The sequence below is a fragment of the Sinocyclocheilus rhinocerous genome, unplaced genomic scaffold (genome assembly GCF_001515625.1).
Source record: "Sinocyclocheilus rhinocerous isolate Xijiao unplaced genomic scaffold, SAMN03320098_v1.1 scaffold605, whole genome shotgun sequence".
Taxonomy (NCBI): domain Eukaryota; kingdom Metazoa; phylum Chordata; class Actinopteri; order Cypriniformes; family Cyprinidae; genus Sinocyclocheilus; species Sinocyclocheilus rhinocerous.
The window spans coordinates 500637-516459 of record NW_015661612.1 but is presented as its reverse complement, the minus strand read 5'-3'; the positions used below and the strand labels follow the sequence as shown (position 1 = coordinate 516459).

At 35.3% G+C, this 15823-nt stretch overlaps 1 protein-coding gene across 2 annotated transcripts in view; it reads right to left on the bottom strand.

The window, feature by feature from the left end:
- LOC107726465 (otoferlin-like) overlaps positions 1–15823 on the bottom strand; it is a 65312-nt gene that overhangs the window by 34613 nt on the left and 14876 nt on the right. For both annotated transcript variants that reach the window (XM_016536055.1, XM_016536056.1), the window contains exons 3-5: positions 9837–9925; positions 2127–2226; positions 235–431 (exon numbers count right to left, since the gene is read on the bottom strand). In XM_016536055.1, coding sequence (XP_016391541.1) covers positions 235–431; positions 2127–2226; positions 9837–9925 — 386 coding nt within the window. The remainder of the gene's footprint in view (positions 1–234; positions 432–2126; positions 2227–9836; positions 9926–15823) is intronic.

Sequence of the window (15823 nt, the reverse complement as noted above, 5' to 3'; positions counted from 1 at the left end):
TATATATATATATATATGTAACACCATGGTCTTGTTAAGCACGACATTGCATGTCTCTATACTCACTTGACTGAACTTGACAAATATAATAAATAGGCAAGAATACTTAATCTAATTTCCTCCTCATTATCTTCTTCATCACTATTATCATCACAGAATTCTCTGTGCCACTGCATACAGAGGATGATGATGAGGGTGATTGTTTTAACTGAGGCTGGCTAAGATGACACTTACTTGCGGAATGTGGGAATGCCGTGGATAGATCGTCCAGGTGACGTCCCGGAGCTCTGGCTGCGTCCAGAAAGTAGACTGTCTGTTTCAAACTGGAAAGTTCCATCACAGTCATCTGGAACATCAAGGAATTCACCATCGCTCCACACCTTCACACTCCCATCCATGGTCTGATATTTGATCTCTATGGAAATACTTGTCTGAAATACAAAATGATAAATAAAAAACATAATAATTTAAAATAATTATACATATTTATGTAAAAAAAAATTGATATGCAGATTATGCACAGTACATATTTATTTCACTTTTTTACTTGTCTTCAGGTGGACTACTGAATATAACATAACATAACATAATAAAATAAAATACAAGAACAAACGTTTATTATCTATTATTGAAAAACCTGAAATATACGTATATCTTTTTATTTAAAATATGTTCTGCACAAAACAGAAATTAAGTACTAAGTAAACCTTAACTAGTTCACAGGTTTCACAAGCAATTAAGACATTTGTCTAAACCTGACTAAGCTGAAGAAGGTATAGGTGTTAGAGTTAAGTGTTAGGGTTAGGGTCATGCTAACCCATGTGGCAGTATCAGTCTGTCAGCATCAGTTACCCTTTCCTTCTCATGTTTACAAACTCATTAGAAGGAACAAGGAACAATTTAGCCTCAGTCCAACTTATCCCTGTCAACTGCCTGACGGTCACTTCTCCCAAGGGCACATGTCATACAAAAGGGGGAACCTGAGACCTGCTGCAACTTTACTTAGATATAACCCCTGCTTTAATTAACCAAGACAAATTTCACGCTTTGCTGATGTCTCATCTCAACAGAAAAAAAGAAATGAATAAAAATAAATAATCAGTTTTATAGTTTTTGCAGAGTATTAGTAAGTACAAGTGGACCATCAAAGACTAAGAATAAAAGTAGTACAATTTGTTACAAGTTGCAAAAATCATAAAAATGTTACAATAATGTTAAGTATTGCTCTGAGTCGAGTATGAAATAGAAATGGAGGAGAAACATCTGACACAGCGTTACTCAACGCTATGTGAATAGTTTAGATTGACTTTTCTTGGTAATGCAACCAATAGAATATGTGTTTCTCTCATTTTAGAAAGTTTTTGTTTTCCTATCCACAATATTTTAATTTAGTTTGAGGTTTTTTAATTTAGTTTTTTAGTTTGCATTGCCCTAAGCAAGATAAAAGATGACCAAGGACCAGCCAGTGATCACTATGCATTGTGTTGCATAACAACCTTGACAATTTAATAATAACTCCTTCTGTGTTGTGCTGTGAAAAAAAAAAAGTCAGGGTTTGAGTGGCATGAGGGTGGGCAGATAATGACAGTGTTTTCAGTTTAAAGCAAATAATTTGTGGAAGATCAAAATTTAACACATTTAGGCAAATGCAAATGAATGAATAATAATCCACTTAGCTTAAAAATGTTTAAAAGGAGCAATGACCAAACTATTTTGTTGGTAAGATCTTGGCTGAAAATGCAGCAGATCAGCAATCAAAGGTGTCTTAATAGAGAAAATCATTTTAATTTTAACACCTCCACCTAAACCGAGATTTTATTTAATCAAGCAATTAATTATCCTAACACAGATGAGCAGGACCCATACAGAAATCAACCTGCACATGATGGTGGATATCACAGAAAAAGAGAAATAAAACTGAACAGTCCTCTATAGCCTCCGAGTAGACCTGTAACCATGACAACAACATTTTTGTGCAAGTTTAGCAAAAAACAGACCCCTGTGGTGAAATATGTGAATGGATGTTTTTGTGAGTGTGTGTGTTATATGAAAAAAGAGCATTTCTGATCTGTCAGACCAGAACATAAACATGCACACACACACTGCCTGCGATCCTCACGTCTCACCCGTATGGCTGTGTTATTGTCGTCAATAAGAGTGTCAGACACCTCCAAGTGACCCTCCTCCACCACCTTCTGCAGAACCATGCGGAAAGTGCCAATTAACCTGCAAACACAAAAAGATCAGTCAGACAGCTGTGTTTAACAACAGTCTAACACGTTCCTTCACTCACTTTGGTCCAGCCCAATGCGCACTGAACTTAAAAGGGTGGTTTGGTCACAGTGAGGGAGATACACTGTGACAACTACAAAGACAATGAAAAATAACAACACTGTGAGAAACACACTCACACACACACAAATAGACTCTATACATGAAATAAAATATTAAAGTATGTAAAGCTGAGATGGATATCATGAACTTCAAAGACAATATCTTTACGGCTTTTTTAATATCTATTTTTAAACTTTATAAATTTACTGCTACTGTTATTAGCAGTCAGCCATGTTTAATTATACTATTGTTTAAAGTTGGTAATATTTTTGAAAGCTGCATTTATTTGATCAAAAATACAGCAAAAACAGTAATATTGTGAAATATTATTCAATTTAAAATAACTTATCTATTTTTCTATATTTTAAAACATAATTATTCCTGTGATGACGACAGGCGAAGTTTTCATCCTTTAAAAATCCTATAGAAATCATTCTAATATGCTGATTTAGTGCTCAAGAAAATTTACTATTATCATCAGACTTGAAAATGGTTGTGCTGTTTAATTATTTTGTGGAAGTTGTAATACATTTCTCCAGGATTCATTGATAAATAGAAAGTTAAATCATCTTTACAAGATTATTATTATTATTATTATTATTTATTTATTTATTTTTAGTTAGGAAACAGCCTTTAACAGCATTAGTTATAAAAAAAATTGGGGAAATACTAGTAAATTGGCTGTACTGTTAAAAAAATAACATTATTAAATTCGTATTTATTGTTTAATCAATACTGAATACTGTCCCCTCTATGAATAATGTATACATTTTCCAATAAAAACGAAGTTTAATTTCTTTATTTCAACAAGAAAGCTGCAATCTCTCCAGCCACACAAACACATGCTTTATACGTAACCACAATGTCTGTCATGAGTTTAGAAGCACACAGACGCACAAATCAAGACATAAGAAGATCAGCAAACACATGGGCGATAGTGATGTGTCTTTGTTCTGTGATCTGATTGTTAACTCAACTCTCTATGAAAACTGATAGGCAGTGAACCAAAGCAATCAGAAGCTCTGGACTGACCAATTAAACGTCACATGTAGTTAGAGTACACACACTCTCTCTTGTCTATTACTGCATCACTGTCAGGAAGAGAAAGACAGGCGGGTCTATCCATGTAGTCAGTGAATATGATGAGAAAACACATTCAACCACCCTAAACCGCTAACATTTTTAGCACCTGCCTCTGAGGTACAGCTATATTCAAATGTGAATTGACACACTCAACACCATTGTTCAGCCAGAAGGACTCGATAAAGGGAAAAAAGACCATTGTGATTGATATGTGCCCAGTTCAGTGGTGAAATAATGACTTTTTGACTGTCACTGAACTGTATGCATCCACGGGTGAATAATTCACTGATCCTGGATCAGGTTCTGGCTCCCGATCAACTTTTCTAAAGACCCCACATACATTATTGATCCCCTGAACAAACAACAGACAATTGACTTTCATCTGCTCCATAATTTACTGCGTCCTGCCTTGTCAAGTCACTAGTCTTTTGTTGTAGCGGTCAGAACTAGAGAATTCACAACCATAAATACCCATATTTGGTAAGGTAATGTAAATGTAAGGTAAATGTAAAAAAAAACATGTTTTTCAAGCATTACCCAACTACCAGTTTTTCCCAAATTGCTTTCCAACATTTTTACCCCGTTCATTTCCTACAGTATACTAAAACCATATGACACTGTCAAGTTGATTTCTGATGTTCCGATCTGTGTTCTAAATAATAATTGTAACCAGTTTTGACTTCATTTTACTACTTTACTGTTTTTAATATTATTTTTACCGTTATTGTGAAGGCCATAACCACCACAGACATTGAGTAGGACATATCGTAGCAGGGACATATCTAATACCAAGGAACTGCCGAGAAGGAGTTTTCACTTTGTTAGCGAGTAATATAATGAGTGGCCTTGGAGACAGAATTTGAAGCTTTTCTGCATATTCGCTGTAGTTGTCATCAGTAGCAGATCCTGATATAGAGCAGCAGTGCTCTCTCCTGCACAGCACTCTCTTCCAGTGATATTACTAATTTAAATGCATGAAAATGCAGACCAACATCTGATATACATCCACTGACATAAAGCATTACATGTCATTGGATTCAAACCCAGGCTTACTTCTAAACTAACTCCCTACTACTTTTTAAACACGGTGAGTATTTAAAACATACACATACTTCTGTTAAAAAAAGTTTGGGGTTCGGTAAGATGTTTAAATGTCTCTCTATCTACTGTTCTCTCTCTTTGAATGTCTCTCTATCTCTTTGATTTCATTTGATCGAAAATACAGCAAATTATTATTACAATTTAAAATAATGTTTTAAATTTTAAGATATTTTAGAATGTAACTTATTCCCATGATGGCAAAGCTGGATTTTCACCAGCCATTACTTCAGTCTTCAGTGTCACATGATCTTTCAGAAATCATTCTTATATGCTAATTTGGTGCTCAAGTACCGCAAATGTGATGCATTTTTTCAGAATTCTTTGATAAATCAAGTGCAAAAGTGCAATTATCTGAAGCAGAACACTTTGTAACATTACTGTCTCTTTTGATTTAATTGATTTCTTCTCATATTGACTATAATTGCAGGACGGTGTCTCTGTTCAGCTGTGTTCTATTAATTACCCTTGTATTTAAGTTCCTGCCTGTTCAGTTTCCCTTTTGTCTGGTCTACTTGTTACATGGATGTGTTTCCTGCTGTCTTCTGTGTTTATGTACCCTGTGTTCCATGGATTAAAAACTCAGTCTTCAGTGTCACATGATCTTTCAGAAATCATTCTTATATGCTAATTTGGTGCTCAAGTACCGCAAATGTGATGCATTTTTTCAGAATTCTTTGATAAATCAAGTGCAAAAGTGCAATTATCTGAAGCAGAACACTTTGTAACATTACTGTCTCTTTTGATTTAATTGATTTCTTCTCATATTGACTATAATTGCAGGACGGTGTCCTATTAATGCCTTTGCAGAAATCTACAATGTCACCACCTGGTGGTCAGTTGTTCATGAAATAACAACAGCAATGCTGAATGAATCTTCCCAAGGCTAGGAAATCTTCATCTCTAATGTATAACCTTTAAGTCTTGCATAAAGAAGATAGAGTTTCTGAGCTACACATCGGTCTCACACCTGGTGTTTTGTCCCGACCTACTGAGTTTGCAAAGCTCAAGATATCACATGGTGTTTGTCGATATAGTCAGCTACAGTACGTAATGCATATGATGGATAGAAATTACATCTGTAAATAACAAACAAATAGCTAATGAGCTGCGTGGTTGACATATGTCACAATGGCATGTGAATTATTCAGCAGATGCTTTTCTTATACATTGTAATCTATTCACAGGTGTCATTGAGACCACAATAGATATCTGTGAACTTAAAACAATGCCTATGATAACACAAAACAAAGCGCTGACCATTGATTGCAAACCATAATTAAATTAACTTAATAGTCGTGGTAGATTTTTCTACTGGCGCCCACGACAGCTGTTGATTTACTTAGTCACGTCGATGTAGCCAGACCTGTTGAAATGGAACTGACTTAGATTGGAAGAGACATCAGATTCACTCACAAGCAAGAGCAACAGAGAATCTGTTAACACCACTGCAACCTAACATCTCAACTCAATCTAGAATCTGATGTATTCTAGAGAAACGTCAGGAAGTTAACCATATATACAACTACACACACTGACGTCTGCATCAGCAGGAGTGTTACACCATTCAGGACACAGAATTTACACGTCATTCAGCATTTCTTCAGAAAAAGAGCAGTGGGGGAAAAACTTCACAGACTGAATACTGACAGGTACAGGTACAGGTACAGGTACAGAAAAAAAAAACAGGAGCACTGCATTCCATCAACAAGTTTCTAGAAAATACTGGAACTGGAACTGATAGGGTGGACCTCAATCCTGTGTCTGCTCTCTCACTCATATCTCATGAATGTTATAACGTGTAAATTAGAATACACATTATAATAAATGTAATAAACTAATAATTAAAATGACTTTAATACTGCCACAAGAAAATATTAAAACATTATAATTAAAACATATTAATTTAGTTATAAACCTGAAGAGAAACATTCAAATCATTGTTTTAAAAATTATTTTTAATATCTAAAAATTCAAAATAAATACAAACTGTGCGGGGAAGGAGAGACAAACACTTTACTTAAAAATAAACAAATGAAGTGTTCAGATACAAAAGCCTCAGAGTGCCATCTGAAATTTTCTTCTAAAATTAACATTTTTATCAAGCTCCTATGTTTAGGTTCAGTAATTTTACTTTAATGGCAATGTATAGGTCATTTTCTATGCCATTAAAGTGAAATAAATTAACATAAATATAGGAGTCTGATAAAAATGCTCATTTTAGATTAAAATTTCAGACGACACTTAAGAGGCTTTTGCATCTGAACTCTTCAAATATACTAAATATATAAAATAAAATAAATGATTTACAGCACAAAACCTGCAGTAGGGTGGCCTCACCCCTGCTGTTATCATGTGTAATAATATCTCAAAATACCAGAAAGGCTCAAATTGTCTACACATGTTACTAGACTGTCAAAACAGCATGATTATGAAAACCAGTGTCACAAAGAGTTCAGCCATTATGAGTTATGAGGTCCTATATGGTCAGATGGAAATAACAAAGACTTGCTGCAAAACAAACAAGCTTTAGTTTGTCTGAGAGAAAACATTTAAATAACCATTGCTGTGTTGCTGCAGTTTGTTTGGAGACCACAGGTTGAAGCCATGAATGTTAATTACTTGAATTAAATGGAAATGTATTTAGGCTTTGTTTATAGCCTTGCTTCACGCACTATCTTCTTCAAATTTAAGACTGTAATAATTCTTGTATATGTCTTGATTACATTGTATTTTCTAAAAATAGCCTCTTAAATATATAGAGATGTGTGTCAATAAACCTTTTTTAGCTGATGTGATAGCAAATGTGACCGTGGACCACAAAACCAGTCTTAAAGGGTTAGTTCACCCAAAAATGAAAATTACCCTCAAGTCATCCTAGGTGTATATGACTTTCTTCTTTCAGACGAATCCAGTTGGAGTTATATTAAAAATTGTCTTTGATCTTTCAAGCTGTTTAATGCCACTCAGCGGGTGTTGCATGCATCAGTCCAAAAGAAGTTAAATAAAAAAGCGCCCATCCATAAAAAAAGTGTCTCACACGGCTCCGGGGGGTGAACCAAGGATATAATAGTTTTGAATTTTTAAATTAGTTTTTATATTAATATCGTTTTCAAATTTCCTATAATTTCAGTTTAGTTTTATTTAGTTTCATTAATGGTTTTGTTAGTTTGTGAACTAACCCTTTAATAATGAAAATAAAATGATTCTTTACAATTGAACAAAAAACTAAAATATGCAACTTATATGTAAAGGTTTTCAGAGTTACCAGAAAGCTACAGGCAGCTGAGTTTTTATCAGGGTTGGAGCTAAATTCTGCAGGACAATGACCCCTCCAGTGCTGGATTTGAGGAAATCGGTTCTTTGTAATCGTCATTGAAATTCTGTAAACAACAAATTTGTTGGATCTTTTGCAGACGAGCCACCGGTGCACACTACTGTAGGTCCCACCTCTCCCTCTATGAACGAACACAATAAAAAGAAACAATCTAAAATGCTTTGAAACCTCATACTACTCAAAACTAAATGCGATATGGTGATTTAAATGATGTTTGCACTTTACTTTGCTGAGCCGCTCCAGCGCACGCACTTCAGATGAGCAACGCAATCATCCCAGTTCTAAAGCTACACAGGACATGGCAAGCTGTGAAATCACAGTGCGGCTGCCGCTTTCTCTCATTTTGGATGCGTTTTGTACAGTCAAAGCGGTGCTCGTGTCATGGACTCGAGGCGGACGTTGCCATAGTATTCGTAAAGCGTGACAAAATGACTATTCACTGAAGTCAGCTCATCCAAAAATTTTAATTATGTGTCTGTTAACTTACTCTCATGTTGTTCTCGCACGTTAAACACACTTTTAAACGTCCGTGCAGGTGTAGGGTTGGTGTAGGGCAATAGAAAATACAGTTTGTACAGTATAAAAACCATTACGCCTATGGAGAGTCTCCATAAACCACAAATACAAGTATGTGTGTGTGTGTGTGTGTGTGTATATGTTTGTGTGTATGTATGTGTATGTATATGTGTATGTATATATTTATCAGTCTGGTGAGTAAACAAAAAAATGTACTAGCCAATGGCGATTCAATGGCAAGGTGTTCGTAGAGGGCTGTAAAGGTTTTCAGAGGTACTAGAAAGCTACAGGCAGCTGAGTTTTTATCAGGGTTGGAGCTAAATTCTGCAGGACAATGACCCCTCCAGTGCTGGATTTGAGGAAATCGGTTCTTTGTAATCGTCATTGAAATTCTGTAAACAACAAATTTGTTGGATCTTTTGCAGACGAGCCACCGGTGCACACTACTGTATGTCCCACCTCTCCCTCTATGAACGAACACAATAAAAAGAAACAATCTAAAATGCTTTGAAACCTCATACTACTCATCACTGTGATGTTGTTCTCGCACGTCAAACACGCTTTTAAACGTCCGTGCGCTGTAAGGTGTGCATTATTATTATTTCCCATTTCATATTTTATAGTTATTTCCCATTTAATTTCCCACGTCTTGTTTTTTAAATGCAAAAACGCATCCTCTGTGAATAGCCGCTTAGGATTCAGCTCACGTGCATGAAGCGCCATCTACAGGTATTTCCCTAAACAACCACAGGTCAGATTTTCTGGCACAGAATGTCGAAATCCTCTGACATTCTTCTTTACAAATCCTCGTTTTGTACTTCTAATAAGTGACCTATACCTATGTTTTGTTTTGATCTCTCCACTGCGTTTCCGCTTGCGTCACTTCTGAGCGGAGTATGCGCAACGCTGAACTCCTAAACAGCTTGAAAGATCAAAGACAATTTTTAATATAACTCTGACTGGAGTCATATACACCTAGGATGACTTGAGGGTGAGTAATCTGTGGGCTAATTAAAATTTTTGGGTGAACTAACCCTTTAAGTCGCTGGGGTATATTTGTAGCAATAGCCAAAAATACATTGTATGGGTCAAAATTATTGATTTTTCTTTTATGCCAAAAATCATGAGGATATTAAGTAAAGATCATGTTCTATGAAGATATTTTGTAAATTTCCTACTGTAAATATATTAAAACTTAATTTTTGATTAGTAATATGCATTGCTAAGAACTTCATTTGGACAACTTTAAAGGCGATTTTCTCAACATTTTGATTCTTTTTGTACCCTCAGATTCCAGATTTACAAATAGTTGTATCTTGGCCAAATAATGTCCTATCCTAACAAACCATACATCAATGGAAAGCTTATTTATTCAGCTTTCAGATGATGTATAAATATCAATTTCGAAAAATGTACCCTTATGACTGGTTTTGTGGTCCAGGGTCACAAATGTATTGAATTTTCATACCTGTTAGTGAAGACTTTGCTGTAATTAAACACTTGGATCTCCAGCATCTCGTCGCCATCCACTTGACTCCCGATTGGCCAACGGAAGGCCTGGAAAACAAACCAAACAAAGACAAAAATCAATCTATTTAAACAGATTGGAGATCTTTCCATGCTAATTATTCACATTACATTGGAATAATATAAAATCCAAAAGATCTCTAGCACCACACCGCACTATTAGACTATAATTTCTTATTATATCAAACCAAAACAAGCCAATTATCAGAATCATTATTGGCATTCCAATAAAACCCTAATCTGAATTAAAAAGGAAGTATTCTGCAGGAAATCATTAATGACACAACAGGAAATCAGCAGCTGAACGTTATTGATACTGTGCCATGCTTGGGGATCTACGGAAGCTTGTTTACGCCTCAGACTCAGAGTACAATATAAAAAAGGTAATTGTGAGATAAAGTTTAAAATAACAAATAGTCATATTGTGAGATATAAAGTTGCAATTGTGAAATACGTTTTTTTTCTCACTCCGAGGTAGAAACTAGCAGATTTTATCATTTTCACATCTATGAACAGTTAATTAAAATGGTGCTTTTTATATTATTAATGTACCCACTAGTGTACACTAGTCACTTGCCATTCACTTGTCATTAACTTCCCAAACTTTATTATGGATTTCAGTGTGAATACTGAAGGATGACCCACTTGCATTCCCTTTTAAAACTAATTGTTGCAATCTATGACACTGCGGGAGTCTTTTCTGGCACTAGGGCTCTTAACAGTGGGATGATGCATTAGCTTTCTTCTGATCCCAGAACATGGACTCCCATCTGGCATAGTGATCTATACAGACAAACGGGCTGCCCTGAGGGCTGCTGAGGCATTCTGTTTCACTGCGATTATGGAGAACAGCGGTACTCCACTGCCAGGCTGTGGGACCACAATGTTTCTTGCCATATGAATCAGTGCAGCGCTGTGACTGGCCAGGATGCTCTGACTAGGGAAATGAGATTTGTTGTTGTGTGGTTAAAAAGCCACCAAGGCCATGTGCAGGTAAATGCGGTTGTCACTTCTGTATAATCCTGTTTTGAACACAGAGTTTGGTTATTTACAGGAGTGACAGCCGCATTCGACAGGCAAATTAAGTCTTGAAAAATTCAAGAAGTAATAACGACGCGTCTATAGAACTGAACACTACCCATAGTTGTTAATGGCGCTATTAAAAGCATATCAGAGATGTTTGTTTCTCTTCTCCTAGTATGGTGTAAACAAATCACATGGAAAAGAAGTACATGTCTACAATACATGACTCTATCTCACATTTTGCCACATGTAATGAGCCAAAAAAAAAAAAAAACCCTGTATCTTGGTTGATGGTAAATTTGCAGGCCCTAACTGTTGGCATCCATTTCCTGTTGGAAACCACGGGATAAAAACAATGCTATAATTATTACTTTACCTAAAGTAAAGTAAACCTAAAAAGTATGCTTCATCTAAATTAACTGCAACACCAAGTCAAATCGACTACATTGCGTTATACCAACAAAAGTATTTTTTTAAAGGTTAAATAACAATGTTTGTAATGTTCTAAAAATAAAGAGCAGTATAAAACTAAAATTAACTGGTTTCTACAACTTTCACTAAGGAGCAAAACCTTTAAACCTAAAAAAAAAAAAAAGTTTTGACATTTATTTTGATAATTACCGATACTGACTGCTATGAAAAATTTAATTGTGATAATTTTTTGGCCCAGCCCTATGATACACTAAGGAGTGTAAACTCTTGTGAATGAAATGAGAACAGCATGGTCGCAAATTTAACCCACTTTGCCGTTTCTGTGCAATTTTCAGAAATCAGAGCCTTTATTAAACATTTTGTTTATTGTTTTAATTAAAAGATATTTAATAATCATTTTAAGGAGTTATATAAGACATATTTGTTAATCAAAAACTATGAGGGGAACAGAATTACATTTAAAACGGACTTCTCGTGTAATTCTACAAACTTCTGGTTCAAGCCCTGCCCATTTCCAGATTTTATCTAAATACAGATAAAAATTATTTTGAGATTTCTACAAATACAGATATTGGCTCTGCTGCACACCCCAAATAAAACAGTAATATTGCAAAATATTATTACAGTAATATTGCTAAATATTATTACAGTAATATTGCAAAATATTATTATTACAAAGTTTTCTAGTTTAAAATATATTAAAATGCAATGCAAAAGAACTCCAGTCTTCAGTGTCACATGATCCTTCAGAAATTGAATATGCTGATGTGGTGCTCAAGAAACATTCCTTTTTATTATTACAGTTATAAACAGTTATGCTGCTTAATATTTTTGTGCAAAATTAGATTTTTTTCAGGATTCTTTGATGAATAGAAAGTTCAAAAGAAGTTTTGTAACATTATAAATGTCTTTACCATCACTTTTGATCAATTAAATGCATTCCTTGATGAATAAAAGTATTAATTTCATATTACCTCAATAATTCCACTAAAAAAAAACATCAGTAATATTTACATGCTCACATTTCAGTGAGGTTTCTCAAAACTATAAACTGTGTACGTGATCAGAGACACTAGAGAAGAACAAGTCTGCAGTAGGTCCAGTGCCTGTTTCCTTCTCTTTTTAAAAAGCAAACAGACAGTAACCCTGTAACAAAGGGCAGGTGGAACAAATATGAAAATAAATATAATATAATAAAGCCACTAGTTTCATCAGTATGCAGAAATGATTCAATGAACCAGGGCAAATGGGGAATAATTATATTTAAAATTGAACTCCGGTCTAAACGGAAATTGCACTATGTGTACATTTTAACCTCAGAAATATTGTGTGAAAAGAAGACTTACATCCAACTGTGCATAAAGACACACATACACTGTACATTTCAACCAAAAAAAAATTAAATGCTTGCTGTCAATGTGCTATGCAAATAAGGCTTACACAAGGAAATAACGTATTTAAGAATCTAAGTGAAACTTAATGAGAAAAAAAAAAACTATTTGATGAGCTTTGTGGTTGACAATGGGCTGTTATTAACCACATACACACCAGCACCCACCCACCAACACACACACACACACACACACACACACACAAAAGCGAACTTCTGTCAACAGGACACCCACAGTCTTTAATTCCAAACACATTAGGATAGTTTTTCTATTTGAATGTTATGGGTTCTCATCACAGTATGAGCAGTTAATGCGATGAGAGACACGATTCGCACTAGAGAGGAAGAGATGCATACCAGCCGCAAACACAGGACTACATCTGAACACTTTATAACACTGAAGGGGAAAAAACGGCAACACGGGAGGTTCTCAAAAGGAGTCATATGGCATGTATGGAAACTGTGAAGTCATGTCGAACACGAAAGGCTGAAGGGAGGATGTGTGCGAGATTTATTAGAGGTCTCCAACCACCTCCATTCACACTTGAGCAGCTGCACAGACTCTAGCACAGGTATACAGAGAGGAGCCGCTGATGGAGTATTGCAGGAATTGTGCACTTTGCTTAGCTTCATGGTCTGAGCCAAATACCCACGGGGTAAAGTCCAGCCAAGCACAATGAGGATTTTCCCCTCAAATCGCCCAGCTCCAGTGCAGCATCTATATTCACTCCCACAGACAGTGTTAAATATGAGGAAGAATAAACAATAGGAGATGGAGCTGCTCATTAGAGAGAAAGGAATAACTGGCAGTCAAACTCGCTCATCTCTACAATCCCTTGTGTACATTTGGCCTTTAGTATACGTTTATTAGAAAGCTTGAGGTGAGAGGCGGTTCTGAGAGTATGGGCAAGAATTAAGAAAATTAAGAGTTGAGACAGGGGTAATCTCTTTAACCTGATTTATGCTCCCTGTGGATCTAAAAAAATCTGAAAGCTATTAGAAATCACTCTCATCACTACAAGCTGCATGCAAAGTCATGCTTCAAACAAATCCCAACCATTATCACACAAGCATCGAGAATTAAAAGCATTCTGTGAGATATTTAACCATACTTCAAATTGTCTGATGGGATGTTATAGCTCATCACAATTATAAATGAATAGAGATGCAAAATACATAGTAGGACCGTAATCTGCTGATATTAGAGAATTGTTTAATTTATCACTATCTGTGGATATTGGATATTTAATTGTGCTCATTAGTCTTTAAAAACATTAATAATTTAATACTGTTAAATGTAATCTTCAGCAAATCTCATCTTCATACTGTATATTATAATGTTGTGATGCCTAAGGCATTTGTAGCATTAAAAATGTTTGATTTTAATTTTTAGCTTTATTTTTCATTTATTTGGACAAAACAGTACAGATTTATTTTTTATACTGACATTTTTCGGTTGTTAACCATAACATGAAAATATTGACATAGCAAAATATGGTGCATTTCTATTAATGAACAACCAAAATATTGTGTGAAAATGTAAACAGCTGTGCATAATTCAGTTTGGCACCAATAATTACAGACAAGATTACTACAAGGAACCTGTGTTAAGTTGCAACAAATCCTTTACAATAATTAATAATACCCTTACAAATGCTACTAGCTATATGAAGAGAACAAATTAGAAGGAATTACAGTGACTGTGTCCAGAGATGCAAATCAGATAAGGGATATTTCTGAATTATCTTTGTGGATGATAAAGCTACTGATTAAAAAATGTTTTTGCAGCTCAGAAATATTTTTAAGAAGATATTTGTAAGAAGACTTCATTCATCAACACAAAGATGTAACGCTAGCTCACAGTTCCCCACCATGACTAATTAACCAAGGAAATAAAAATTAATTGGACAAAAATAGCATGACACATTCTCTCACAATGTTCTAAGCATAAGATTCACCACATTTTGTTAGATGCATGGTTAAAATGGGAAATATGGTAAGAAAAATAAACTTCAAACGATGATTAAGAAAATGACTGCAATGTGTAGAGTCACATGACTTGATAATTCCACGTTAAAGTGTAACCCCCAAAGAAATGCCTGAAATGCAGTCAGATTATTTGACAATTACTTCCCAAAGTTTATACATAAAACCTTTAAGAAATAAATTCAGGACAGGTTATGGAATAATCCTGAATAATCCTGTTTGAAGCATTTTTTCTGTCCATGAAAAAAAAAGACTTCTCTTCCCATCCTGGTGGCATTACAGATTCACTCAGTGTCTTGTTTGACTGGACTCTATTTCGCTGGAGATAACTCTGAGAAACAGAGTTCATTCTCAATCTTTCCTCATCCCTTAATCTATTTTTTTTCTCTTGGATACACTACAGACTCGCATAAACCAGAGAAACATGTCACAAATGCATTTTTCACAGGTTCTGAACCCCAAATATTTATATTAAGCAGTGTTTATATTGTGAATAGACTCATAATAGATTTGTAAAGAAAAATGTCGGAGGATTTCGATATAAGCCAAGAGGACACTGGTTTTTCTTTGCTGTCCACAGCGGCTGCCATACTGAGACTAGATATGCAATCCAGATATGAGATATCCCCTTATCCGATTGCAATCCAATGACAGGGACGCACATTTTGAAGGACAAGACAGTAGCCTATATGATGTATTTTAAATGTCCGGTAGTCCTCAAATAACATTATAGTCCCGTCTTGTTAACGAAGACGCGGCATAAATTCGAGATTTTGAAGCAAAATAAAGTGCATCCATCCATCATAAAAAGTGCTCCACATGGTTCCGGGGGGTTAATAAAGGCCTTCTGAAGCGAAGCGATGTGTTTGTGTAAGAAAAATATCCATATTTACAACTTTATAAACCTTAATCTCTAACTTCCGCTAACTGTCGTACGTGCGTTCACGAGAGAGTGGCGTCCAGCGGATGACATAGGACGTAGGCAAACGCGGTGACGAACGCGGAAGTAACAATCGTGGAAGCACAGAGGAGAGAGCAAAACAAAACACTGGTCACGAATTAGTAGTACAAAACAAGGATTTGTAAAGAAAAATGTC